This window comes from Mustela nivalis (assembly GCF_964662115.1).
Source record: "Mustela nivalis genome assembly, chromosome: 14".
Lineage (NCBI taxonomy): Eukaryota > Metazoa > Chordata > Mammalia > Carnivora > Mustelidae > Mustela > Mustela nivalis.
The window spans coordinates 20,259,421-20,286,095 of NC_139033.1; the positions used below are offsets into that span (position 1 = coordinate 20,259,421).

The following is a 26,675-nucleotide window of genomic DNA, read 5'->3' on the forward strand; positions in this document are numbered from 1 at the left end:
ACACCGCCACCTGAAGTTTAAAACGACAGTCCTTGCAAAAATCAAACAAGGAGGTAAAAACCCAGGAAAGATGCTTCACAGACAACATTCCTCAGGAAGAGGTGGCCTGGGGGCCACAGGCATCACCAGGGCGCATGGCCTTCCACACCACACCGGCCAGACTGCGGCCCAGTGGCCTGGTGGGGTGTCGTCCAGGAGGACCCAGAGGGACCTGGGCAGAGGGGGGGCGCGGGGGGCCAGCCCCGTAGAAGGCAGGCTGGTCCACGGACGGTCTGCCCGGCACACAGGACCCATCAGGAGCGCAGGGCTGTGAACGCCAGGCAGCGCTCCCTCCGTGAAGCCGTCGGGGAGACTCCATCCACCAGGCGGCTCCTTTCGCGTGTGAGTGTGTCCTGCACAGCTTTGCCTGTACCAGACACAACACACTTCCACACCCAAGCGCATCTCCGCACGCTGCGTTTGCGCACAAGCACACACGTGCGTCCGGGCCCGGCTCACACACACCCGCAGGCGTCCACAGTCTGCGGCGCAGGAGCCACAGGCCAAGCTGACAACCGAGCTCACCGAGGGACCGACACTGATGGTGTTAGTAAAGCCAGTGTGAGTTCGTTTTACACACTTATAGGGCAGGGTCTCAGAACGCAGATGTCCACAGTAACTTGACGATGTCCAACATGCAGTCGAGCCTGAGTTACAGGGACCGTGTCCCCGTCCGTCCTGGCATCTGGCTCATGACCGGCACAGACTCCTGCCCTCTGGGCCACCGCATGTGCCGGGACACCTCGACTACGTGCCGGCACAGGCCGGACACACACCCCTTTGTGGCCGTCACCTGTCCCCGGCACCTGGGAGCATGTGGGTCCTACCCCAGCCCCTCCTGCTCTGTGTCTGCCCCTGACGCACCACCGGGCCGCCCCTCCTCTGGGCTGGCCACGCGCACTTTCTGGGCTCCACCCAGAGAGAACCGAGGTGCCGCCCTGCCGTGCTGTCGGCTCCCCTTTGGCTGTCGGGGTGGATGATGGTGGGGGGCGCCCGAGGAGCCACAGGCACAAGGGGCTGTGCCTTCCCGGAGGTCTCCGAGCAGCAGCGGGGCGTGGCCCCCGGCCTGTTCCCTGAGCACCTCTGACCTCCAGGTGCCACCATCCCAACCACAGGGAAAACCCTGCCAGACCCTCCCAGACGGAGGAGGCCCCCAGGCCCTGGCCCGCCCCGGCTGGTGTGCACAAGCTTCCTGTGGGCCCGCGTTCGCGCTCGGCCCTGCGTGGGGTGAGGACCTGGCACCCGGGAAGAACGCGTTTCCTGTCAGAGAGAAACCCGCAAGTACGGGCGGGCAGAGCGTGCGGCGCGAGGGTGGTGGAGAGTTCTAGACATCATGTTTGTGGCGACAAACGTGTGTCATGAAGCCACGCCCGTGAGGAATCTGTGAGGCCCCTGTGATGGGTTCCCGGGCCTCCCCAGCCCCCGGACTCTCCCAGCTTGTCTGGGCCTCCAAGGAGGTTTCATGGACCAGGCCCCGCATTTCCTGCTCCAGTGAAAACAGTGCTATGCGCGTCTGCAATTTATTTTAGAGACGGGCGCCTCGCTGGCCCAGCTGGAAGGGTGTGCAACGCTGACCTCGGGACTGTGATTCTGAGCCCACACTGGGAGTAAAGACTAGTTAAAAAATTAACTTAGAAGAGAAAGAGAAAGAGAGAGCGCACTAACTTTGTTGGCAGGAAGGTGATCCCAAGATTTAAAAAACAAATCTACCATCAGCAGAGCAGGTCTGGGGGCCTCCTCACCAGCCTGTCGGACTCAGCCCCTGCTCCTGGACGCCTGGAGCTCGAGGCTTGAACCGCCCAGGGCGCGGGGCGGGGGGACTTGGGGTTCTGGAGAAACAGCGGAGTGAGGCGGGTCCGCCCGGCATGTGTGTGAGCCGTCTCCTCTTAGGGTCTGGAAGACAGGGGCTGTAGCACAGGAATGGCCCCCCAACTCCCAGAATACCCTAAGAGGGCCTTCAGGTAACCCAGTCTGTCAGTAACCATAAGTCAATGAGAAAAGAAAAAACATAAATCTTTTATTTTAAAAAAAAGAGTCACCTAAAGCGTGACTTTTCCTTAATTAAACAAATTACAAAATGGAAGGCTTCAATGCCTGAGGTTCATTACGAATGCTCAGAGAGTTGGGGGCCGCTGGGTAATAAAGGTCCCTCTTCTGGAACAAACACATAAGCAGGGGGAGGTGCCAGCTCACCCCCGGGCCCTGGGTGCGGCTCTCCCTGCCCCGCACTCCCCTGTCCTGCCTGCTTTCCTCACCGCCACACCGAATTCAAATCCCAACTGTTTCAGTCTTCAAAGGACTACATTTACCGGCAATGAAGATATTTCCAGCAACTTTCTTAACAATCCCACAATATTCAGGCTGATTCAGGTCCCATCAAGACCCAGTAAAGCTCCCATTAGGGTCGCTTTCTGCCTCGTGTTCAGAACCTGGCTTGGGCCAAGGACCGTCCGTGAAATGACTGCGCAGGTGAGCGCGGGAGAAACCAGCCCGGTTCAAGCAAGCGTCCCGGAGAGCCCGGTCGGAGGCTCTGCAGCGCCAGCCCGGAACTAAAGCACGGCTCACCCTCTGAAGACAGACCTGCCTCCTGGTTCTCGCATGTCCACCCTGCAGCCGCAAAGCCCTGGGCAAGGTTCTCTGGGGACACGAGGAGAGACACCACGGCGGGCGGAGGACGCGCGCCACACTCGGGCCGGCCCACCGCTCAGCCAGTGCACCGGCTGTCAGAAGGGTTTGGTCTCATTGTGAGAAAGGATTGACTTCAGAACCGGACAATGTTGTCATTTCGCATGTCCTTCCTACCGAAGGCAACAGCGTCTGCGCCCACACCGGCCCCCTGCGGGCCCAGGGCGACAGGAAGACGCAGTGGCCCAGGCTCCCCTCGTCTCCCACAGACCAGGACGCCCCGGCCCAGCATCTGCTGGGGTCGAACCCAGGACACAATACCGGGCAGAGAAGCTGCTAGACTGTGGAAACAAAACGCCACCAAACCGAAACCCACTCCTGCCCACCGCCTGCCTCTGGGCGCTGTCCACACTCCACAGCCAGGAGACGCGGGTCAGCGGCCCAGGTGGTCATGGGGGACATGCAGGAACCCAGGGGTGTCACCAACCCACCAGGAGAAGGAGCACGTGGGCCAGGAGAACGGCTCATCCCAGCAGCACATGCTCCTGCGTGTTCCAGAAACAAGCCCACCTCGCCCTCTGTCAGGTCCTGGGTCCAGCCCGGTGCCCCTGCAGCCCACGCCTTGTGGGGTGTGCTGCAGCACCCCCCCGTGCCCCGCACACCTCGCGGCGGCAGGGGGCCCTGATGACGCGCCCCCCGCGCCCCCCGCCCCCCGTCCCCCGCGCCCCACCCCCCGCACCCTGTGGCTCGCAGGGGACCCTGACGACACCTGCACGAATCTTTCTACTCGGGCCTCCGCCTTCTCACTCCCTGCTTTTAAGAAACTAAAAAACATCCAAGTCCTTTATCAGCTACAATGTTCCTTTGCTAAAGATACAGAATGAAAACGTCCTACAAACAACCAAGGGGCGGGGCGGAATGTCTGCAAGAAACTGTGAAGGCCGCGCGGCCCCCAGGACGAGAGTGGACAGCCGTCCGCAAGCAGAGGGAGCCCCACGAGACCGCTGCGTGGACGCAGAGCCCGCACCCTGGGAGCACCGGAGACCCCGGGTGACCTCCCGTCGCCCACAAGCTGCGGAGCAGGGACTCAGGGACACGGGGCCCTCCAGGGACGTCCCCCTTCCGCACGAGCTTGGGGGTCCGCCCGGTGCCCGGCTGCAGACCTGCCTCCTCGGCCGCCGGGGAATGCTCCAGCTCGGGCCCAGAGGCCTGGCCGACTTCCTCCCGAGTTGCCAGGGTGACAGCCCCGGCAGCTCTGGGGCCAAAATAACTTAGACCAGGGGAGCCCCGGTGGGAAGCAGGGCCACACCCGCCTCCCAGCGCACCGCCAAGAGCGCGATTTCCTGAGACCGAAGGGCCGGACCTCCTCGTCCCCCCCCCCCCCCCCCCCGAGAGGGACGCCCTCTGCCTGGCCAGCCTTCTGCCCGTGGGGGGCTGGGCCGGTGGCCTCGGCACACGAGGCAGCCCTGGGAGTGCAAACAATGCTCGGGCGGGCCGCGGGCCTGGGAGAGCTACTGTGAAGACTCTCCTTTCTCTCCAGGAACGGCCACTACCCCGCCTGCCCGGCTCTGAGGCAGCAGCAACCACACGCCCCTGTGACGCTGGCGGGAGTGACAGGAGCCCCCCCACCGCCTCCCCGGGGGCATTGTGACGTGACAGACGCCCATGGTCGTGGACAGAGTGCCTGTCCCCGTGCGTGCTGGAACCCGTAAGGCCGTGCTGCCACCTTGCTTCATGGCCCGACTCCGTGCGAGTCACGCGTTCCCTTACTTCTATCCAGGCTCATTCCAGAAATGAGGGGACGCCGCTGCTACCAGCCGTTACGGGCTGGAGAAGGTAACGTAACGATTAATACAGCAGTGGGATAACGAATGTAATATTTACTAATTACAAAATTATAATTAAAAAACACACAAAAACTTTACCAATAACTGCAAGACCCCGGAAGCACCCCACATGTCCCTCGGAAGGCGGGGGTCACGCACGGGGCTCCACCCAGACGACGGGGTGTCGCTCGGCACCGAGCAGAAACGAGTGCCAGCCACCGAAAGCTTGCACGCGTAGCGTAAGTGCAGGGACCGGTCTGACGAGGCGACGTCCTCCAGGCCTCCAGCTCTAAGACGCTGTGGGGAAGACGGAGCCATGGAGTCCGTGGGGACCCGTGGTGGCCGGGAGCTGGAGGGGAAGGGGGGCTGCGCGGGCCGAGCACGGACGGTCTCCAGGGCCGTCCGCAGAGTTACGGGGCACGCGTGACCCCGTGCACTCGGGAAAGCCCGCACGCACGCGCAGCACCCAGTGAGCCCCGGTGTCCACCATGGGCCGTGGGTGAAAACGACATGTCCCTGGAGGTCCACAGGTGCCCCACTCTGGACCGTGTTAAATGTCGGGGCAGTGGGTGGGGGGAGTGCTCTATCTTCCTCTCTATTCTGCTGTGAAGCTAAAACTGCTCTGAGAAAATAATCTTATTAAAATGAAGGAAGAAAACACAAATATCTCTCACAAAAATATGTTAAAAAAATGAATGTTTTCTAGCAAGTTCTAACACATGACAAAGGGAAAGAGGCCTTTCTCTCTCTGCCTGGCGACCTCTGCCCAGTCTCCAAGCTGCCGCAGCCCTCCCTTCCCCACAGCCTGGTGAATGACAGGCCCCAGATGCCCACACCCTGGAGGACTTCCTGCAGGAGGCGCTCACTGGACTGTGCTCCCCGGGGAGCCTGGGGCTGAGGCACAGATTTTGCCAAGATGATTAAAGGCAGCCTTGAGAGTGTCACCGGCTCACCGTCAGCTACTGGCTCAGAGCAGACATTCTGGAAGGCAAAAGGAGGCCGTGGGGCCTCCCCCGCTCTGGGAGTCCCCAGTCACAGAGCCATAGAAAGCCTGTGCCCTGTACAAGGCAGCCTTCTCGCACGGCAACAACTCTGAGGACATGGGAACGGTCCCCAAAAGCCACAGGGTCCAGGATGGCAGAGGGAGACCCGTTCAGACAGTTGTTACAGCCTACGGAGGTCCCAAGCACGGCCCACACCTCACCTTGTCCCTCTCACGACAGACACCGGCTTCTGGCTAAGAGGAGGGGAGGAAGAGCTTTGGACGGCTCCTGGGGAGCAGCACGGGGGGTGGAGACCCAGGCAGGGCAGCGAGAAGGCCTCCAGGACCGTCTCTCTGCTTCCATCCCGACCAGTTCCAGACAACTGCCTGGGCTCCTGCCGCGCCCCAAGGCCTGGATACCCACAGCTGCTGAAGTGGGGGTACGGACAGCGAAGCCCAGGCAGCCTCTGCCTGGTCGGAACCTTTACTTTTTGTAAACGAACGGGATGTTACAGGTTTGAACAAAGGGTGGTGAGCGACATGGAAAACATTCGACAATCATCCGACCCTCCCCGCCACGGGGCAGGACAGAAAGGAGAGGCGGGGGGCCGGCGCCAGGGGCGCCCCCAACCCGACCCACCCTCGCAGGCACCCGAGGCCACCCCCAGCTGGCTGGGGTTACTCAGTGGCTCATAACCGTATTCAAGAGCACCCACTCCAAAGGCCGGGGGTTTCATTGATTTGTTTAACTGAAACCGTTATTTCTGCAGAGAAAAGAAAATGAAAGAGACAAAGGCTCTGAGCCCCTGAAGGCTGGTTCCACTTGCGGCTTCTGGGAGGGGCCAGGGGTGGGAGGGTGCTCAGGGACAGGTCTGGAGGGGCTCCATGGCCCCCTGCCCTCTGGCAGTGGCTGCTCACCACCTGTCCCTCGACAGCGTCCAAGTCCAGGGCCTTGGACATTTGTGTCCCGTGGCGTCAGCAGCACACCAGCACCCTGGGGGAGACACCCCTCCAGCAGGACCACTGGACAGACCCCACACACTCGTGACCCACAGGCGGGGGGCCTGGCCTCTCTGGCGCCCGGAGTCCTCACTATGGGCTGCTGAGCAACACGCCTGCGCGCTGGCCTTTCCCCCCAGCCACGACTCCCTTCTATGCCCTACCCCGTTTAGTTCTCCAGTGCCCCGGGGGCAGGGCACCCCCCCAAGCCAGCCACTCCTGACTTCAGTCTCTTTCCTGTACCCCCAGGCCCAGACCCCTGCATGCCTCCAGGGGGCCTGCACCTCAGAATTCTGCACCCCTGTACCTCAGGCCCCTGCACACCAACCGCTGGCCCCCCCATGCCCCTGCACCCCAGATCCTGCATTGCGGACCCCCACCCCCACCCCTGCACCCTAGGCCGGAGCCTGCACCTCCTCACCTGGCGCCACCCGCCCCTCCATCCTCCACCCCCAGGGTCCTGCCCACCCCACCCCTGCACCTCCATGGTCCACCCTGGGGGACCCTGCACCCCCTGGGGCCTGCACCCTCAGGGCACACACCTCTGGCCCTGCGTCCTCAAACACAGCACCTGGAGGGCCCCGCGCCCCTTGTCCGCGCCCCATGCCCTTCCCGGTCCGCGCGGACCCACCTGGGGCGGCGGCGGGACCTTCGTCGCTCTGGTTAAACTCGAAAAGGAAATCGAAGTCGAACTCCTGGTCCTCCTCCAGCCCCGTCATGTTGGGACCGGCGGGGTCGGCGCCGGGGCCCGCGCAGGGGCTCGGGGTCCAGGGTCTGGGGTCAAGGTCTCCGCCCGGTCAGGTCGGGGTCTGGGGTTCGGGGCCGGGGTCCTGGCCTAGTCAGGGACCGGCCCCGGGTCTGCGTCGACCCGGGTCGGAGTCCGGGTCGGCGCCTGGGTCGCGGCCCTGGCCGGGGGCACCTGTGGTCGCGCCGCTCCCGGCTCGGCTGCGCCGGGCGCCGGGCCCCGCGTCCCCGGGTAACGTGACTCCCGCCCGCGCCCCTCCCCCGCCCCCGCCCCCGCGCCCCTCCCCCGCCCCCCCGCTGTTTCCGGGTTGACATAAACAAGCCGCTCGCCGGCCGCCGGCTTCCGAGTTTTAAATAAACTCTCGGGGCAGCCCGGGCGCACGCGGCTCGCTCGTGTCCCCCGCCCCCCGCCCGCGCCCGGGGGTCCACGTGTGCCGCGGCGCGGGGGGAGGGGGCGAGCGGGGCCGAGAGCCCGCGGGTGGGACCCCGGTCCGCGCCCCGCACACCCCAAGTGGCGCCAAGATCAAGACTGAGTCCCAGAGAAAGGGCCGGCTGCCCCGAGCCACCGAATCTGTGCAGAGACGCCGCCGACCAAGGAGAAAGCAAACTCGGGACGGGACAGGCCTCTCGCGGAGTGAGGTGAGGGCGTCCTGGTTGCTGCCGGAGTCGACAGCATGCACCTCCGGCCAGGGGCCAGTGCGCCTTCCCCTGGACAGCCGGACTTGCTCTCTAAGCTGCTCCGACACTTGGAAGGAGCAGCCCCTCCTCCAGTACCACTCCCGGCTCCCACAGCTAACCCTATGCCCTGGAAGTGCCACGGAGATGGGAGTTTCCCCTCGGGGCTGGAGAGGCTCCCCTTGGTGTGGGGGGCTCTGCTGATGCGGGCACAGGCTGCCCACGGTCCCTGCGCCGCTGCCCCACGGCAGCCCTTTGAGCTCTGGGCCTTCCCACAACGCAGACGCCCACCTGCCCCGAGGCCTCCTTGGAACACCGGTGGCTGAAGTCCCCTGACTCCTTACACTACCGTCCGCCAGCCACTGCAGAACTCTCCCAGGCTGAGCACCAGGATCCAGACCCAGGGCTCAGTCCCAGCAGCCCGGCCGCAGCAGGCACAAGCTGAAGGCCTGTGTGGGCACCGTTCTTGCCTGATGTGCCTTCTCCCAGCTGTGTGTGCTGACTGTCCCCAGTGTCTTGGTGCCACGGGCAACCAGCATCTGGTACAGCAGGGGAACTTCATAGGAGACTGAGAATCACCCGTGGAGGGGACGTCAAGTCGGGGAAAGGCTGGGTGGCACGGATGTCCATCCCTGCGGCCCCACTGCTAACCAACACGCCCTCCTTTCTGCCCCGCGGGCCCTCTGGGGGGGCCTTTTTCCAGAAGCAAATAACCTGCAAATCACGTGCCCCCCCTCATGCTTCTCTCCCGTGACCCTTTGCAATGGCTGCTTTTCTCCAGTGATAAACTATGGTTCACTTTGGCCTGATTTTGCTTCTAATAATAGTCCTCACTTTGAGATGTACGTTGGAGGGTTGTTGTGATTTCGTTCACTTTTTCTGCTGACCTTCGGGCAAATGGAGTCTGTTTCTGTTGAGAAGCAACATTTCATTTTCTCTTTCCAGTTGTTTTCCCCAAAGCTGCCTTGCAACACCCACGGAGAACGTCCGTGGAAGCAACCGCCCTTATGATCAGTGTGGACGACAGCTTTTCGTTCCAGGTTCGGGAGAAGGGGGTTCACGCTTCCGCACGCACAGGTGTCCCCCCAGCTCCCACCTGGCCACGGGGACGGGGACTCAGCCCCACTCTGCCCAAGGCTGAGCGGCCCCCCACCTAGTTTCGGATCCCCAACCGAAGTAGCCAGATGCACAGGCCGGTTTTCTAAACGCTCTTACCAGCAACACCGCCGCCCCTTCCGCCCGCCCCGCCGTGCCTTTCAACTGGTACACGGTTTGGAGCTATTTGCCAATTCAGCAGACACTCCTGTCCCGATGGAAATGTTTAGCTTGGCGCGTCCTCTCCGGCTGCGCGTGCTCGCAGCGCTCGGAGCTCCAGCCCTGGGTGTGATGGAGCCTCGCTGGGCCGGGGCCTCTCCTAATCTGGATTAGGAAACAAGGCGGCGAAGTGAAGTGTGGGGAGAACAGAGCCGCTTTGTTCTGCCCCGGAGAGCCCGGGGGCGTTCAGTGTGGAGCAACCTCGGGGTGGGTGGGTAGGCGGCTACCAGCGTTTCCCTGCATTCTCCATGCGGAAAAACAGGCACGGGGCCTTCAGAAACAACAGGGCTTAACGAGGTTCAGCCCAGAGGCTCATTAGACCAGAGGGAAGTGCTGGGGCATCGAGCTGCTCCTCATGGGGGCCGCTGGTGCCTCCCTCCGGCCTCCTGGCGAGGACCCCTCACGTCCTCCAGCAGCCGCTGGAGCCCCCCGCCTCTCATCCCCACGGCCTGGGTCCGGGAAGGACTCCATCGCACTTTCTGGTTGCCTAATGCTATAGCTCTTCTAGAACACCCCTTTGATCACCGAGTTTAGAGGCCCCACCACCCTGGGGTGCTACCTCCCCAAAGGCCCTTTTCAAATGCACTTTCTGAAGCAGGAAACAGGAAGAATCGCCAGCACCCCGCAGACGGGGGTTCTTGTTGAAAAAAAAAGAAAAGAAAAGAAAAGAGCGCTGCATGATGGACCACGGACGGCTCAGGTCAAGAAAATGAAACTCTGAAAGGCCTGCATTTTTTAAAAAAACACATGCGGGCAGACTTTGAAAAAGGTGTCCAAGAAGTTACGACCAAAACCTTAGCACATTTGTTAGAAATTTTTCTAATAGCAAGAGCTTGTCTCATAAATATTACCTGATGCTTACATTTAAATATTTCCTAACCCGGGATGAAATGGTGAGGAACACACCTCTTCCTTCACGGGTACAGAAAATAACTGATCTCTTTTACCGAGGGCACCACCTAGGGTGCCTCCTGGTTGGAGACCAGGACCTTCCTGGAGGAGAGCGCTTCTGGCCGGGTCGGGCCTCTGGCTGGTGCCTGAAGGCGCTGCTTCTCAGAAGCCCTTGTGCCGTCTGCACGCAGTCCTCGCTACACCGGGGCAAGTTGGCCGCGTTCTGAACATCGTCTACGTGAAACGCTCCAGCACTGAAGGGGCCTTTGGAAAGGTGTCTTGCAGTTTCCAGGACGCCCTTGCTATCCCGATCCTTAAGCAGGATGCCCGGGGCCCTCCTGGAGGCCCTTTCCAGACACCTGCGGGAGATCACCCAGGAGGATCTCCATTCTGCGCCGGGCATCGGGGTGAGGCCCCCACGCCCAGCGGCTTCTGGATGCGGGCTTAGGCAGCTCCCTGACTGTAAACCCGGAGGTCCCTTTTCGCACCGTCCAGAACCACTTCCCACGGTTAGAGCTCCCGTGGGTGGGCCGCGCAACGGCTTGAATGAGGGGCTCTGTCCGGGTGTCCGGACGGCACATCGGGTGCCCTTTGGTCCTGCGAGCGCAGGGCAGGGGAGCGGCTCTGCCACCAGCGGTGCTCGGAAGGGGCGCGGACCCCCGCCTCACGTCCTGCGGCTGGTCCCCGAAGCCGCAGGGTGGCTTTGGCCCCCTAGGGAAGCAACGGGCGCGGCTGCGTTCCCGGGGAAACCTCACTTCACGCAACGCGCTTCCTGTGGTCGTGGCGGCCCGAACCCGGCCCGGCCCGCCCGCGCCGGGCTGAGCTTCTGCCGCGGACTCGCCGCGAGGCTGCGCTCAGCGCTGGGCGAGAGGAGACACCTATTGGCAAGACGGCGCGCGCGAAGCCAGGGCTGCTCCGGGGAAACACCAGGGGGACACCGCTTCCCGGTCTGCGCCGCGCGCCCGCCGCCCGCGCCCCTCCCGGCGGCGGACCCCGGCCGCGCCTGCTCGCCCCGCCCGGGCCGGGACCCCGCGGGGCGCGGGCGGCGGGCGCGAGGCTGGGGGCGCGGGGGGCCCGCGGCGGGGGTTGGCCGCGCCGGCTTACCTTCCTCCGCCGACTTCATGGTGCCGCCGGAGGGCGGCGCGGGCCCCAAAGTTTCTCCGCTCCCGCAGGCTGCAGCCGGAGGCCCGAGTGGAAACTTGGAAGGGGCTGGGAAACTGGTACTTGGCATCCACGCGGCGGCGGCGGGAGCGGGAGGAGCAGGAAGGGCGAGAGGGGGAGCGGGAGGAGCGGGCGCTCGGCGCCGCCGCCCCGCCGGGTCTCCCGGGAAGGCAGAGCTCTTTCCCCGCGGACGCGCACCGGCCCGGCTCAGCGCCGCCCGCCCCGGAGAGATGTCATTGAGGGGCGTGTGCGCGCGTGGCGGGCCCGGCTGCGGCCCTGGGACCCGGGCTGGGTGGCGGGGTGGCGGGGTGGCGGGGCTCGGAGGTGTGCGCCCGCGCCCCGGTGCCCGCGCCCGGCCGCCGGATCCCGCGCGGTGCGTGTGCCGGCGAGTTCGGAGTCCTCGAACTCTCGCTCTGACGCAGGGCCGCGCTCTGCCTCCTGCCTTTTTAAAGCTGGAAAACACCTCCCCCGCCTCCCCGCCGGCCGGGCCGCTCCCGCGCCCCCTCCCTGCCGTGACATCACGCCCCCGCCCGAGCCGGCGCAGGGCCCGAGGACCAGTCGCCGCGCTCCTGCCCTCCCCGCGCCGGGCCGCTGATCGCCCGGCCCGCGGGGCGCACGGGGCCGGCGGGGGCGCACCAGAGACTGCAGGGGAGCACGGGGGGTACCGGGGGTGCACGCGGAGGGCAGGGGCGCACGGGGGTCGGCGGGGGCGCACGCGGAGGGCAGGGGCGCACGGGGTGCCAGCCGGGAGCACCCGGAGAAGGAACGGTCCCTGACGCCGGGGTCCGGCCCGGGTCCTCAGGGAGTTCCACTCTGCTTTAATGAGGGGGCGGGGGAGCAGGGGAGGAGGGCGGCCGCGAGCGCCCGGCATGCTGAAGTCATTATGTAAAAGCGCAGGCTTCCCCCGCTGTGGAAATTTGGAAAAGTGCTTCCACTGGCAGGCCCGAGAAAGGAAATTCCCGTCCCGCTAAATCACTAGCAGATTGCAGGGCGGTCCCGGGACGTGGAGTTATTGTCATTTTTTACTCTAAATATCGGAGCGACCCAGATTGCCTGTTGCGTGAGCCGGCGGGGGAGGTCGGGGAGACCACGGGCGCAGCGCCCCCGCCTCCCAGGGCCGGCCCGGCTGTCGGGGAGGGCCGGGGCTCTTTAAGGCGCGACTTTGGGGTTTCTGGCCCCTGGGGGAGGGGTCTGAGACTGGGAGCTGGTTTCGGGAAAGCCTCCAGCGCCGCCGGTTCACTTTACACTTTCTTCTCAAAACCTCCTGCCTCTCCCCGGCGCGGCTCGGCTGCCAAACCCGGACCAAAGTTTCGCGTTGGCCTTGGACGCGAGGGGCCGGGGCGTTAGGGCGGTGGGATGCCCGGGGCCGGGGAATCTCCCGTGTGCCGCGCCACACCCTCACGGAGTTTCAAATAGCCGCAAAGGCGAGGCGGTGTCTGCCGCGGGGACCCGGGACGCCTGCGGGACTCCAGTGGGTGCCCCCAATGCCTCCGCGCCCCGGGGACCTGGGGGGGGGGTGCGACGTTGGCCCACCCGCGGGGTCTCGCCGGCTCGTCGGTGCCACGTGGACAGCAGGACGAGGACGGTGCCCGCGCCGTCTCGAGGGCTACCCGGGGCCGAGACCCCGCGTCCCGCGCGCGTGCGGCCGGGCGGCGTGGAGGGCGGGCCGTGCGCTCGCGCGCGTCTGGGGGCTGCGAGGGCGCCGTCTGGGTGACCCCGCCTGCGGCTCTCCCACGCGGTGCCCCGGCCCTGGGAGACCCCGGGAGGGAACCCCACGAGGATGCTGGAGGGGGACGGACCCCTTCGGGACGCCCGAGGCTGGGAGGGGGAGGGGCGCGCGTCCCGTGGGGGGGCCACCAGGGGGCGCCAGGGCCGCGCCGTCCCGCCCCGCCCCGCCCCGCCTCGCCCCGCCCCGCCCTTTGCAAAGACCCGGTGCCGCGGCGGGTCCGGGTGGCCCCGCAGCCGCGGCGGGGCGGGGCGGGGCGGGGCGGCCGCGGCGGCGAGTGACCCCGTGCCCTCCGGTGCGCCTCTCCCGCACGGCCACGCGCGCCGCTCGGACCTGGGGCCCGCCTGGCCCGCCGGCTCCTCCCTCCCCCGCCTCCCCCTGCTCCCCTCGCGTCCGCGCCCCTTCCTCCCCCTCCGCCTCCATTTCCTCGTCTCTCCCCTCCCCCCGCGCCTCCCCCTTAGTAAATAATTCTCCCTCCGTCCAGAGAAGCGCTTTTCCTGTCCGCGCTCGCGCCCTCCCCCCGCCCGGTGACGGAATCCCCGTCTGTTTCCCCGTGTTTAATGCCGTTGCCGGGACCACGGTGGCGGCGCGCCAGGGCGCAGGGAGTTCCGGAGGCAGCGGCGGCTCCGCGGCCAGCGCGCCCCCGTGTCCGCCTCGGGCGGCTCCTGCGGCCACCGCGGGGCCCCCCCGGCCTCCGTCCCGCGGCCGCGGCCCCCGCGCGCCCCTGCGGCCCCTCTCGGTCGTCGGCCTCCCCTCGGGGTGTGTTTACAGGCGCTACCAGGAGAGACGTTACACGGGTTTTATTTTAAGGGTTGGTGATGACTAACGAAGTTAAAAGGAGCTTAGGACAGAAAACAAGACTATTTTTAGGTTACTGTTGTTTCTGCGGATTATTGGGGCGAATACACCCAGAGAAGCTCACCGTTTTCGAAGTCCCTTTGCAAGCCAAATCCCCTCTCTGGGAGCGCCCTGGAGTATCATGCACCCTGCTCAGTATTTTCGAGAGCCCCGGGGCGGTCCCCGTGCTTTGGGTTCTGTGTTCAAGCATCGGGGCTAAGGAGACCTGGGCCTCTGATGCCGGCGGCCCGGACGGGGTCAGGAGAACCCCTGAGAGCTGCCCTGCTGGAGCTGCCGGCCTGCAGCCTGGGAGGCCTGCGGGCCACTGGGCCCACCTGGCCCCAGGGGAACCCATCCTCTGGGATCTGGGGCAGATTGGGCACAGGCTGCCCCAGGCAGAGAGGCTCCTGGGCCAGTCTTCCAGCCAGCACCCCCTTCCCCGCTCTCTTCCTGTTGCGCAGCTGGCAACCAAGTGCCTTCTTGCCCCCGAATATCACCTCCGACATCCCCAGTGAAGCATGAGCGCTCTGTCCTTGCCGGTGCGCCCTCGGAAGGAGCAGGGGCTGGACGTCTTCCGACGAGGAACAGGGAGCCTCTGGCCTCCCTCTGCGGGCAGGTGTGGGTTCTTCTCAACAGCACCGTCTAACCTGCAGGAAGGATACCCCAGGCTGATCAGAGATGCGGGGAAGTGTGCATGGGGAGTGGACAGCGCGGAGATTGGCTTATTAAGAGGTCAGAACTAAGGAGGGTTGTTTACTTTCAAGTACACTACTGAGATTTTTATAAACCCCAATGCAGCTAAGTCTCACAGGGTCACTGCAGCCGAGAGAGAAGGGGTTCCCTTTGATTAGACACCTGTGCCAGCACATTCAGACTTCCAGGTGTAGGGTGTTCTTAGAGACCCAGGAACTCAGGGTTCTGGGAGTCTACACCAGCTGTGACTTGCAAAGCAGCTCTGTAATCCCCCCTTGCCCTGGGACATGGCAGAGGCCTTTGCTTGTTCGTCTCCCGCCCACACTCAGCCTGTCCACCCAGTCTGGGCACTGCCATCAGATCTAAAATCTCAATCACCAATGAATCGGTCCACTTCCCTTCCCTGGACACTTGACCAGGGCACCAGGGTCAAAGCCAAACTGCCCAGCGTAGCACCTGATGACCGCCTCCGTCCACACCTGGAGCTGCCACGCAGGGACCTCCTCACAGAAACCAGTCTCTGTTCCTGGTGCCCACCGCCAAGGACCTGGAGTCCTCTCTCTCCACATGCATTTAGCTAATATTCAGAACCTTCCTGCAACGCTCCTGCCCTGTCTGCCCTGTCCCCGCCCCCCCATCATGAGCCATGGCCCAGGCTGCGATGGCCTTAGGTCTCTTCCGTGGCCCAGGCTGCGATGGCCTTAGGTGTCTTCCGTGGCCTTGAAAAGCATGCGCATCCTGCTATCTTGGTGCAGCGCGCTCATGTCTTCGGGGCTTGCCGGCCTGTGCGGTGGGTCGGGTCTCCTGCCCCCTCGCTGCATGGGGTCTGTCGGCTACAGCTGCGTGCAAACCGGGCTCTTGGCTCCTGGCGCAGGCCGCTCTGCTCCTCCCTTCTTTCCCTCAGCTTGGTTGCACGTAGCCGAGCTCTCTTGCTGCCCCTCTCTGACCGGTTGGCCCTTTGATCATCATCGAACGTCCCCTTCGTCTTTGTGTTAAAATCCATTTTGTCTGACATCAGCATGAGCCTCGACGGGCCCCGTCTGGCCGCTTCGCTGGGCGCAGTCTCCTCCCTGCCGGTCCCTTTGTGCCTTAGAACCCGAAATGCACCTCCTGTCTCCTGCTTAGGGCTGGCTCGCCGGAGCTTATTTGCTTGCTTTTGTCCGTTTGACAGTCCCTGCCTGGCTCATGGGACCGACCTACGCTAGATGTCCTTATTGCTAGAGTTGGATTGACGTCTGCAGTCTTACTGTTTGGTTTCAGCTTATGTCTTTTTTGTTCTTTGTTCCCCCTTTATTTCTTTTTTTAAATGCTAAGTGACTATTTTTTTTTTTAAAGTTTCATTTATTTGTTATTTGAGAGAGAGATCACCCACAAGCAAGGGGGAGGGGCTGAAGGAGAGAGAGAGGATTTATTATTAAATAATAATAATAAATAATTTATTACCTGAGAGAGAATCTCGAGCAGATCGCCTGCTGAGCACAGAGTCCGACTTGGCTTGATCTCATGACCCTGAGGTCACCACCTGAGCCAAAATCCAGACCCAGATGCAGGCAACTGCAACCCCCCCCCCCCCCAAAGTCCGTGACTCTTTTCTGGTCCAGCATTTTAACCACAATCAGCTTGATGCTTCCAGCAGCTCAGCCCGGTGGTGGCGCGGACCGGAGTCCTGGGCCGCGCTCCCTGCCCCTCTGCCGCCATTGTTCATGCAGCGCCGGGGACCGGCAGGGACCTGACAGCACGCTGTGTCGCTTCCCCGCCTGCACGCGTTTCCTTAGTGGGACTCGGCTTTGCTGCACCCACTGCCTAGTGTGATTACTGGCAAAGACGTTCCACGTATGTCACACTCCTGTCCACTCTGGGCCCAGAGCTCTGTTACAGACACACTGTTGTGTACAACCGCTTTCTAAGTAGGTGAGAGAAGAAAGGAGATCCAGTCACCACTTGTCGCTTTACAGAAGCACCCTTGTCTCCACCAGGGGCACCTGCTTCCAGCCTGAACACCTCCCTTTTGTGTCTGCCGAATGCAAATTCTGTATTGTTGTGTTTCTAAGCTGGAAAAGTCTTCATTCCCTGCATTTTTGAAAGACAGTTTCGCTGACGGTGGCGTTCTCGGTCGGCAGGACCTCCCTTCCAGTACCCTGAGTGCCGCACCCACGGCGCCGTCTGCAGAGAAGCCACTGTTGGTCTTGTAAGGGACACATTTTTCTCTTGCTACTTTTTAAGATCTTCTCGGTGTCTGACTTTCAGCGTTTGTACAATGATATGTAAGCTTGTGGGTCTCTGTGTTTATCAGCCAGCCGGTGTCTTGGGTACCCACTGTTGTCAACAAACGTGGGACATCCGCCCCCAGGCCTGGCAGAGCGCTCGTCGCCTCTGCCCGGCTGCCGCCCCCTGGACTCCCCGTGTTCTTGCCCGTGTTCCTCCCTGTTCTCAGCCTCCGTAACCTTGGCTGATCTCCAAGTAAACCCGCTCTTTCTTCTGCCCGTTCGTGAATCCCTTTCTCTCGCTACGGTGCTTCTTGGCTCCAGAATCTTCCTTTGGCTCTCTTCCAGTTTCTGCCCGTTCCTGACAGCGCCGTCCGCGGGACGTCCTCCTCGTACGTCCCTCCGCTCCCGGAGTCCGGCTCTCGTCCCGCTCTGTGCACGCACTCGCGGGGGCACCTCCGGGGGCGTGAAGCCCAGCGTCGGTGACACCCGGGCCGCTCCTCTGCTCTGCTTTCCCCCGGTGCGTGTGTCCTGCTTTCCTGCTTCTTCGCATGCCTCACAGTTGTCTCGTAGAAACTGGGCATTTCGGTGGCGCATTGTAGCAACTTTGGACGCTGCCCGCCCTGCCCAGCCTGGGACTTGCTAGCATCGCTCCCTGTTTGTTTAGCGGCTGGCTGGAGGACTTCGGTGAGGTCCGCCCCTCCCCAGGCGTCCGGCCTCTGGCCTTGCCCCCGGGAGGAAAGCCCTGCGGAGGGGCGGGGTGCCCAGGGCACCTGGAGCGCCCCAGCCTCTGGAGGGGTCTCCTCGCTGAGCTGGGGGAGCTGGTTAGGTTCTGGTACCAGTGCCTCTGGCCTTTCCTGATGGGTTCATGTAGATTTTCTGGAATAGAAATGGCCGGTTTCATTTGCCGTTTGCCCGTAAGAAGGCTCCTAGAAGCTTAAAAGGGTTGTTTTGTTTTAAGCGACGTCCTTCAGTTTCACCAGGAGCAGGTCCTTGGGCTCCCATCCTGACAGCTTCTCGGCTGCAGCCTGGATGCCCCCCCCCAGCCCCCGCCGCACACCCATGGGAGCCGCCAGGAGGGTCTTCAGCTCCGAGAAAGTCCCTCCGCATGTTGGTCATAGGTTGAACCGTGTCGTCCAAAAAGATGCACTGGAGTCCCACCCCTGGTCTCTGTCCCTTGTTTGGAAACAGGGTCTTTGGAGATGAGATTAGTTAAGAGCACGCGCTCGGGGCCCTGATCTGTGACCATGGTGCTCATCACAGAAGAGACCTGGAGGGAGACCACACAAGGAGCTGGGGCTGGGGCGACGGACCTGGAGGCCACGAGTGCGAAGTTGGCCTGCAGGCCAGGAAGAGTCGGGGGAGGGTGCTCTCTGCAGCCGCACGGGCTGTGCCCTGGGGCTTCTAGAAGCATGACAGATGGACATCACTGGTGATGTCTGGTTCATGGTGATCTGTCATCACGTCCTCAGGGAACCGGCACAAATAGCACGTGCCCTGCTGAGCTGACCCCATCCCTTCGACACTTGTGCCCTTCCCAGCCCTGCCCAGACGCCCCAGCTATGCACCTCTGCCTCCACCATGACCTGCATTGTCAGGCCAACCATCGCTGCCAGCACCACACCAGCACGGCCCTCTGCCCAGGGACCTGAAGGCCTGGCCCACAGTCCCTGTGGGGTCACGGGGTCCCCCCTATTCCCTAGAGGTTTCCTGCACAGACGGAAAGATGTCCTGGAGGGGGGGGCGAGCCCGTGGCTCCAGTCACCTCCTGTGGAAGGGCCTGCCAGCCAAGGCCACGTGGAAGAAAGCAAGTCCAGAAGGGAACTCGTGCCGTTTGAGCCTCCGGATTAAATGGGGCCTGAAAGCCTATTCTCGAGTGTGTCCCCGGGGTTGGAAAGACAACTTCCCTTTTGCTCCGTCTGGTCTGATTTGGGCTTCTGTCACGGCCGCTGGAGCCCCAGGCTGTGGAAGAGCCACCGGCGAAAGACACAGCAAGTGACTGTGGCCGTTCCCGGGGATGGGGGCCATGCTTCAGAGGCGGGCAAAGGATGCACAGTGCCCCAAAGTGGCAGGAGGCAGACGGTGTAGACGCCAGGCGGCCCTGCCCCCACCTGGGTCTGACACAGCCACTCAGCAAGGAGCCTCATGTGGCACCGGGACTTCTCTTGGGCAGAGCAGACACGTGGCTTGTGTGGGTCTGGCTGTACCGTTTGGTAAAACATGGCCCGAGCTCCCGCGCCTGTGTGGAAATGTGGCTCCTGCCCTGCGCCCGCCCCGCTTTGCCCTGCAGTCCCCTAGTTCCTCTCTCCCCCAGCCAGTCTGGGACGGCCGGCAACCAGAGGCGGCTCACTCCTGTGCTTGGCTTAATTTCCAGGATGTCGGAGGCATCTGCGAGCAGCAGGGGGAAGGCGTTGGGCTCTGTGGGCCTCAGCCTTCTCTATTCTGCATGCCCCAGGGCCCTTGCACTCACACCGGTGGGAGACAGACATCTTTGGTTTCTGGCCGCACCTGGGGCTTGCACCTGTGGATTCAGGGTTTTCTAGTGGCAACATTGTAACATTTTCCTTACATTAGTTGGCGGTCTCCGTTGGCTTAGGGAGCAGCAGCCGAGGTGAGTCACTTTTCTCCGCCGCTGAGACAGGGAAGCTGGTCGGACTTTCCTTTCTTGATTGTGAAGGACTTCCTTTTTTGTGTGTGGTGCCGTCCTCCCGAGGGAGGCTCTGCGGACCCCCGCCCCCGTGGGAGAGCCCCTCCAGCGCCCTGGCTCCATCCCCGCCCCTGGGAACCAAGGGGAACCCTCTGAGCCTCCACTTGGGCTCACGCCGCTCCCCAAACTATTGTCAAAGTGGGTTTGGTTCAGTAAAGTTCTAAACAGGCTTTGCCAGGCACTTTTTCCATGACTTTTTAAACCAGACTGAATTTCAAGGAAAACTTAACGCATGTGCATCTGACTCACCTACGCGCAACCCGTCAAGACGCTGCGGGAGAGCCGGGATGCCCGGCCACAGCAGGTCTGCACCAGCCTGTCCTCCTGGGCACAGGAAGCGGTACCGGGCACGCGCCCCAGCGCCGAAGCCATCTCACATCTGCCGCTGGCAAGTCTGGGGCTGTGGCCATGGCCCCTGGCCGTGAGGGTACCCAGGGAGCCACCGGTGGTGGGTGGGCAGCACCCGGGAGGGAGAAGCGATCCTTTCCGAGCCCTGGGGGGCTGGGCTCTGGGCGGGGGTAGCTACGGGACCCTACCCTGCCGGGCCTCGGGCCACCACATGCCCTTCAGGGGCTGTTTTCTAAAATGGTGGCAAAATGCACATAAAAATTGACCATCTTTGGGACACCTGGGTGGCTCAGTGGGTTAAAGCCTCTGCCTTCAGCTCAGGTCATGATCTCAGGGTCCTGGGATCGAGCCCCGCATCGGGCTCTCTGCTCAGCAGGGAGCCTGCTTCCTCCTCTCTCTGCCTGCCTCTGCCTGCTTGTGATCTCTGTCAAATAAATAAATAAAATCTTAAAAAAAAATTGACCATCTTCACCATTTGGGGGTACAGCTCCGTGGCACTGAATACATCGGTGTTGCTGGGCAGGGTGCACAGAAGCCCTGCCCTCTGCGAACTGACACTGTCCCCCTACTCTGACGCCCCCAGCCCCTGCTCTCCACTTCTTGGCCCTCGACCCTCGCCTGCACGCCCCCAGCCCTGCACCCTTACAGCACTGAGCCCTCCTGTTTTAGGCTGAACTGGATTCCGCAGCCAGTATGTGTCTGGCTGCTCCCACGCTGGTCCGTGGGGGGGACGGTGGGCAGCGTAGAGCGGGGGGTGCAGGTAGCCCAGAGATCCTGCTTTCAGCTCCTCCAGAGGACGTGCCTGCAGGTGGGATACCAGTGGTCCGGGGGGTCGCTGGGGTCCCCATGGGTCCTGGTCCTTGTTAGCTTCTTGTGTTCCCTGCCCTTTGGCTGGACTTCTGTGTTTGGGTCTCCCTGCACGCAGTCTAGCACCCATGCCCTGGGTGCCACGTCAGCACCTTCCCACCTGTCCCCCCCCCACCACCACCCCGGGCGCCTTGACCCCGACACCCGACCTGGCTTGTGGGGAAGCAGACACGCGTCACCTGCTCCTCTCCTGCTGTTTTTGTTCCTTCTCATTTTGGCACAAATTGGGGTGGGGGCTGCCTAAGGAGGGCCGACTCCTGCCCCCGCCCCGCTGGTCTGCAGGGATAGCTCGGCAGGCACCAAGTGCAGGACAGCCGCCTGGACTGAGTTTCTTCCCAGCGACAGCAGGTCCCTGGACAGGGTGTTCCTGGGGCTCCCCTTTGTCCCCATGTGGGCTCTGTCCCAGTGCCCATACTCCTGCCATGCAGCCCATGCTGGTCTTGCTGCCACTCCAAGACCACTGGGGTGCTGGGTGGTCAACCGGGAGCCATCCTCTGAAGGGGTCCCCAGAAGCCCCCCGGCGGGACGCACTGCCGTCCCGTGGGAAGGTGCTCCGTGGGAGGAAGGGCAGCTTCTTATGTGCAGTGGCCCCGGTCCCAGCAGCAGCGGCTCCCCTGCCCACGTGCACTCCTGCGGGCAGGCGGGGAGCAGCCAGGCTCTGGCTTTATGCCACGCGCTGTCCAAGGGGGAGGCCAAGCAGGCACCTCAGCTGGGAGTCCGTGGGACCCCGATGCCCGGGGGGTCTTTACTGGCACACGCAGGGCGCTTGGGCAATGGTCCGTGGACGTGTGAGGAGCAAAGCCCCAGGAGCCACGGTGGGAACTGACTTCACCCTGGAGTCTTCAGGCAGGAGGACTGAGGCGGGCCCGGAGCTGGGAGCGTGCTGCCAGGGTCCGGGACAGAGGCTGGCGGGGGTCAGCGTGGGGCACCGGAGGACGGAGGCAGGCGGCTGGAGGATGCCATGGGCTGACGGGGAGGATGGGGGTATCTGGGGTCTGGGGACATGGAGGCGGTGGGGACAGATTCTCCTCGGAAGGTTCTGGAAGGAACCTGACCTCCCCGCTCCTGGACGGTCACCCAGAGAAACCCATTCGGACCTCTGACCTCTGGGATGGACTGTGACTCTGTTCGGGCTGCAGGAGACTGAGAACCACCCGACAGGAGATCAGGACCCTGCTTCTCCCTGGAGCTCGTTTAAACGTGTTTTCTGCAGTCGCCCTGTCCCAGTTGCTGGAAGGCCCAGGTCCACCTCCGACCTCCACGGGGCTGTGGGGAGGGAGATGGCGAACCCCTCTGTTCTCCCGTGGGTCCGGCCTGCATCTACCCTGGGGCCTCCCTCCCCCTTCCCTGCCAGGTTTTGCGGGCACCGGCTGAGGGGACCTGGCCCCTGCGAGGCTGGCCCAAGGCTCACAGCCCGAGGACACAGGTTTGCAGAGGGACAGGAGAGGTCTCGGGGGGGGGGGCGTCTATAGCTGGTGTGCTCGGCCCTCCAGAGCCCAGGCCACCTACACGTCCGAGCCCACGTGTGGGACTCCCAGGGAGAAAGGGAAAGCGGTCTGACCCAGGCCCGGCCGTGAGCACCGGACAGGTCTGGAAGGGGAGGGCCGCGGAGCTCATGCTGGCGATGGTGCCGACTGTGCACTTATCAATGACCACCTCAAGCAGGGAAACTGGCGGCCTCTCCGCCAGCCCTACGGGCGGGTAACGTCAGCTTCCCAACTTGGGGGACGACAAATGGACCGTCGAGAGAAACACAGAGAAGAACAATTAAAAGCACAGCAGAGGGATGTCGGAGTTGGATGCATCATCAGAAGGTGATGGTGCAGGTCTTGCGACACGAGGTGGGCCTTCTCCACCGAACCTGCCCCAGATGCAGGGTGCTCCAACGGGAGCAGGTGCGCCTCGCCCAGGACTGTGGCGGCACAGGGCCCTCCAGGCGGGGGGCGGGGGGGCGGCTAACCCAGGGCTTTGCTCAAGGGGACCCAGGAAAGGTGCTCTGTGGCGTGGCCAGTTTCAGCTCTACTTCAAGGAAAACAGGAATCATCACAGTGTCCCCTTCTGGGCAAGGCCCCCAAACCGTTCGCATGACAACAGCCTTCACACACTCAGAGAACCCTGCCCGCACCTTGGGAGCCATGGGGAGAAATCGAGTCACGGCGACAAGACAAGTGCGACGCAGGAGAGAAAGATGCCTGAAACCCTGCCCAGGTGTCCCAGAGCCAGGTGGACGCCACATGACGAAAATCCTGTGTGTGAGGATGGCGTCTGTGCAGGCGCTGCCCAGCGATCTGGGTTCACCCACACCACACCAACGATGTCCAAGCACCAACGCTTTGAACCTGTGACTCCGCGTAAACGTGTAAACGTTTTACTTTCCTCAAAGGCCTGAACCCTGGGGGCAGGTGGACCGGCTGAGCTCCAGGGAGGGGGGCGGACACAACTGGAGCACGGTAAGCGAGGTCCCGTTGTGACACGGAGACCATCCTCCGGCTAAGCTGGAGGCGTCTCCGTCCCTTCGGGTACGGCGGGAAGGAGCCGCCCAGCTGACAGCAGTTATCTAAGCAGTTCTGTGAAGGGATCCTTCTCCTAACCCCACTGTATGGGGCCATGGGGTGTCCCCACACATTCATGTCTCCCAGAACCTTGGGACAGTAGGAAGAGGAATTTTGCAGATGGAATTTGCTACAATGGGTCAGTCCTGGGCCCCCCCTGCCAGTGACTGGTGCCCCCATTTAGTGGGAGGACTGGACACAGATACTCGGGAGACCACACGCATGAGGACAGAGGCATGGAGTGGAATCACAGAGTCACGAGGCCACGAGGTCACAAGGCCACAAAGGCCCCCAGCACCAGAGCTTGAAGCTGCAGGACAGGTGTGGCCTGGGCCACCCGAGGGAGCATGGCCCTGGGCACTCTGACCTCAGATGTCTGGGACCCGGAACTGAGTAGACGAGTCTGCTGCTTCCTAGGCATTTTGGTGGCCCTGGCGGTATGGTGGGGGGGGGGCACACTGGGAACCAGGGGTTCTGGCTCTGGGCTATGCTGAGGGCAGGTGCTCAGCACTGCTGATGGCTCAGCCGTGTGTGGATGGGGTGAGGGGACCCGTCTGCTGCACCCAGTGAGCTGGGATCTTCTCCGGCAGGGCCCTGAGTACTCTGGTCCCCAAGGGGGCCTGGGGCACATATCTGCAGGTGCTGGAGCCCACGACTGCACCCCTAGTGGGTCTGGGCCTTCTGTCCTCTTTGCTTGGAGCATGTGTGCTGCCCGCCGGCTCTAAAGGCCCAGGACCCACCATGAGCCCCGGGCGCCCCTCCAGCCCCAAGGGGCCGCTGGCCTGCTTCGACGGATGCTGCAGCTCCAGAGACAGGCCTGGGCCTCCTGGCTGGGGTGCTGGCTTCCGACAGAGTGGACAGCCGGTGATGGCAGCGTCCTGAGAGCGTTGGAGCCGGGTGCTTCCCCACCTCCAGGGGGTTGGTGTGGGCTCGAGCCCCAGCCAGGTCTGCAGGAGGAGGGCTGAGCAGGGGAAGGCCGCAGGGCTGGGGTTGGACCTCCCGGCTCTCACCAGCGCCCCCGGCCCTGCCTGGTCCCTGTGTCCGCCGCCCCAGGCGTTCTGGTCTCAGCATCACTGGGTTCCCAGCGCGGAGCCCGCGGGGATTTCGGTGCTGCTGTTCCCAGCTCAGCGTTCGCAGAGCTGGTGCCCGCGGGTGCGCGCCTGCTGGGACTGCAGGTGACCTGCCATGCAGGGTGGGGAGCCGCCGCTGCGGGCGCGAGGGACCCCGGAGAGCGCGACGCAATGGCTCTGGCACTCCTGGGTTCTCTCTAGCAGCTGGTTACGAAACCTGGAAAATTCTGCAGTTACTTCAGTGTTTTCAGGACTCCGAAGGAAGGATGCAGGCCCGTTCTGGTCCGTCACATCTGAGGGCCGCAGACCCTGGAGGGCAGCTGGGCCTCCAGAACTTTCCGGGCCCTGCAGGAGGTTTTGTCCGTGGGGAGGGGCTGCGGGCCTGGGTGAGCCCTCACGGGGGCCTCCGGGGGACCCAGGGACCCCTGCCCGACAGGGGCGGCCTGCCTCTCACCTATGAAGAGGGGTCCAAGGCTTCCCATTCAGGCCAAACAGGTGCCACATGTACACAGATGTCTATGGGCTGTGGCCGGAGTTCTTCAGTTCTGGGATTGGGTCCCTGTTCCAAGAGCTGTGTCCTCTGCTGTCCCCAAACCAAGAATCAGCCCAGACCAACCACAGGCGCCAGCGGCGGGCAGGCATTGCTTAGCTTCCAGCACCACCTTCTGGAATCTTCTGAAATTACACCCAGCGGCACCACCAGGCACCGTTTCCTGTGTCTGGGGACAGGGGCATGTGGTTAGAGCCACATCCGACACGCTGGCCCAGAGCACGTGGGAGCACAGGGCTCCCTTCCCAGATGGTCCCGAACCTTGGCAGCAGCCACAGATGCTCCCTGAGGACACAGCGCGTGCCACGTGTCCTTCCCAATGGGCCATACCACACCCCTGCCCGGTGCTTGGTGGTGCAGGGACAGAGGGACCCAGAGACCTGACGACCAAATGCCTGAGTTCTGGGACCGGGGACAGGACAGACATCACTGGGAGATGGGAGCGTCCGCCACCCTTGTGGGCGAGGCCACAGGACGGAGCCCCTCGGCCCAGGGGGTGTGTGGGTGTTAAGGGGGGCTGCGCTGTCCTGCAGCTTCTCTGAAAGCCACGAGTGAGTCCAAGACAAAAGCTTTAGGAAGAGAAGCTGCAGGACAGCCCCAGCCCGTGGGGACCCGCCTGGAGGTGACCACAGCCGGAGGGTGACCAGGGACCTTTCCCATTGAAGGCCCCGGTCCTGGGATGGAGGGTGCTCCTGGCCTGTCCCGCTGGCTTCCGTCTGCTCAGGCGTCTCCATGCTGGGACAGGGGCTGGGACTGGCAGGAACAGAGCCTGAGTGTTCCCCTGGTCGGGGTGGGGGGCGGCAACACGGTGACCCTCAGGTCCTCACCCACAGTCTAGGAGGGTAGCAGGCAGGGGTTTCGTGCACGTCAGTTCCCAGTTAACTCCAAGAAGGAGCGTCCTGCTCTCCCAGGCTTTAAACCTCCGCATGCCTGTTTCTCCACCCTCCCACGTGGTCGGTCCAGTTTTCAGAGGCCTCAGGTGACCACTGCTGTCTTGGGATGTGGACAAGGCCACCACCTCCGAGGACGTGAGGGCCTCTTTAGAGAACCGGATGGGGAACAGGACGACAGCTGTGGTCTGCCGACCCGAGCAACCCTGGACTCAGGCTCTCCTTCTCCCCACGAAGACCAGAGTAGGGCCAGGGCCGACCTGCTTCTCCTCCACTTCCACGGAGAAATCCCAGCACAGACCCTGGCTGTCCCGCATGGGAGTCTGGGAGGGAGAAGGGCCCTGGTCAGCTCCGGGCTGTGCGGGTGACCTACCTGGTCACAGGTCCCGGCTTGGGTGCATCTCAGGTGGGCATGTGCTGGGGTCGGGAGAGGTGACCCCGGCCCTGGGCCAGGAGGCCACCAACTCGGGAGAACAAGGTGGGCCTTCTGTGGGTTGCCAGGCTCTGAGCTGGAGCAATGTCAGGGGAAGGGGCGGGTCCAGCCCCTTGGACTGTGCGCAGCGTCCAGGGGAGATGTGACCGGGAGCGATGCAGGCGGGACGGCAGGTCTGGGGGCCCAGAGGACGGGGTGGCAGCCCTGACCTGTGTCCCCGGACGGCAGAACCTTTCAGGGGCTTCACAGTGTGTGGGGAGAGAAGGGCCCACAGGGCGTCCAGCGGGGCTCACAGTGCAAGGCCTCCGGCCACTCCTGCAGGTGGGGGTCCGGTCCCTGCCGGGGTCCCCGGCCTGCGGCCCCCGCGCCTCTGCGGTGCCACCTTCGTACCCGCCCCCGCCCCGCGTCCAGCCGGCACCTGTCCGTCCTCCCGCCCGTCGCCCGCGCACCGCCAGCAGAGCGCCGCGGCCACCGGGCGCCTGGACCGACCCCGCCCCCGACGGCTGAGCGCCGCGTGCTGCCCGCGCCGGTCTCCGCCCCGC

General features: G+C 63.6%; 1 protein-coding gene and 2 long non-coding RNA genes across 22 annotated transcripts in view; 1 reads left to right on the forward strand and 2 right to left on the reverse strand.

Annotated features, from left to right (window-relative positions):
• NFATC1 (nuclear factor of activated T cells 1) overlaps positions 1-11,782 on the reverse strand; it is a 97,054-nt gene extending 85,272 nt beyond the window's left edge. For 7 of the 20 annotated variants that reach the window (XM_082699922.1, XM_082699920.1, XM_082699918.1 and 4 more), the window contains exon 1: positions 7,103-7,472. In XM_082699922.1, coding sequence (XP_082556048.1) covers positions 7,103-7,190 — 88 coding nt within the window. In that variant the 5' untranslated portion in view covers positions 7,191-7,472. Of the gene's footprint in view, positions 1-4,390; positions 4,492-4,589; positions 4,788-7,102; positions 7,473-11,199 lie in introns of those variants that run through there. The other 13 variants (XM_082699923.1, XM_082699921.1, XM_082699919.1 and 10 more) reach the window with 9 other exon arrangements.
• A 1,998-nt stretch (positions 11,783-13,780) lies between these two features.
• Positions 13,781-26,404, reverse strand: LOC309848414. Its single transcript, XR_014303023.1, has 3 exons — positions 25,019-26,404; positions 21,054-24,973; positions 13,781-14,466 (listed from the first exon to the last, which is right to left on the reverse strand). It is a non-coding gene; the product is annotated as an uncharacterized lncRNA (long non-coding RNA).
• Positions 14,466-20,229, forward strand: LOC309848418. Its single transcript, XR_014303029.1, has 2 exons — positions 14,466-15,183; positions 15,218-20,229. It is a non-coding gene; the product is annotated as an uncharacterized lncRNA (long non-coding RNA).
• Positions 26,405-26,675: the final 271 nt, after the last annotated feature.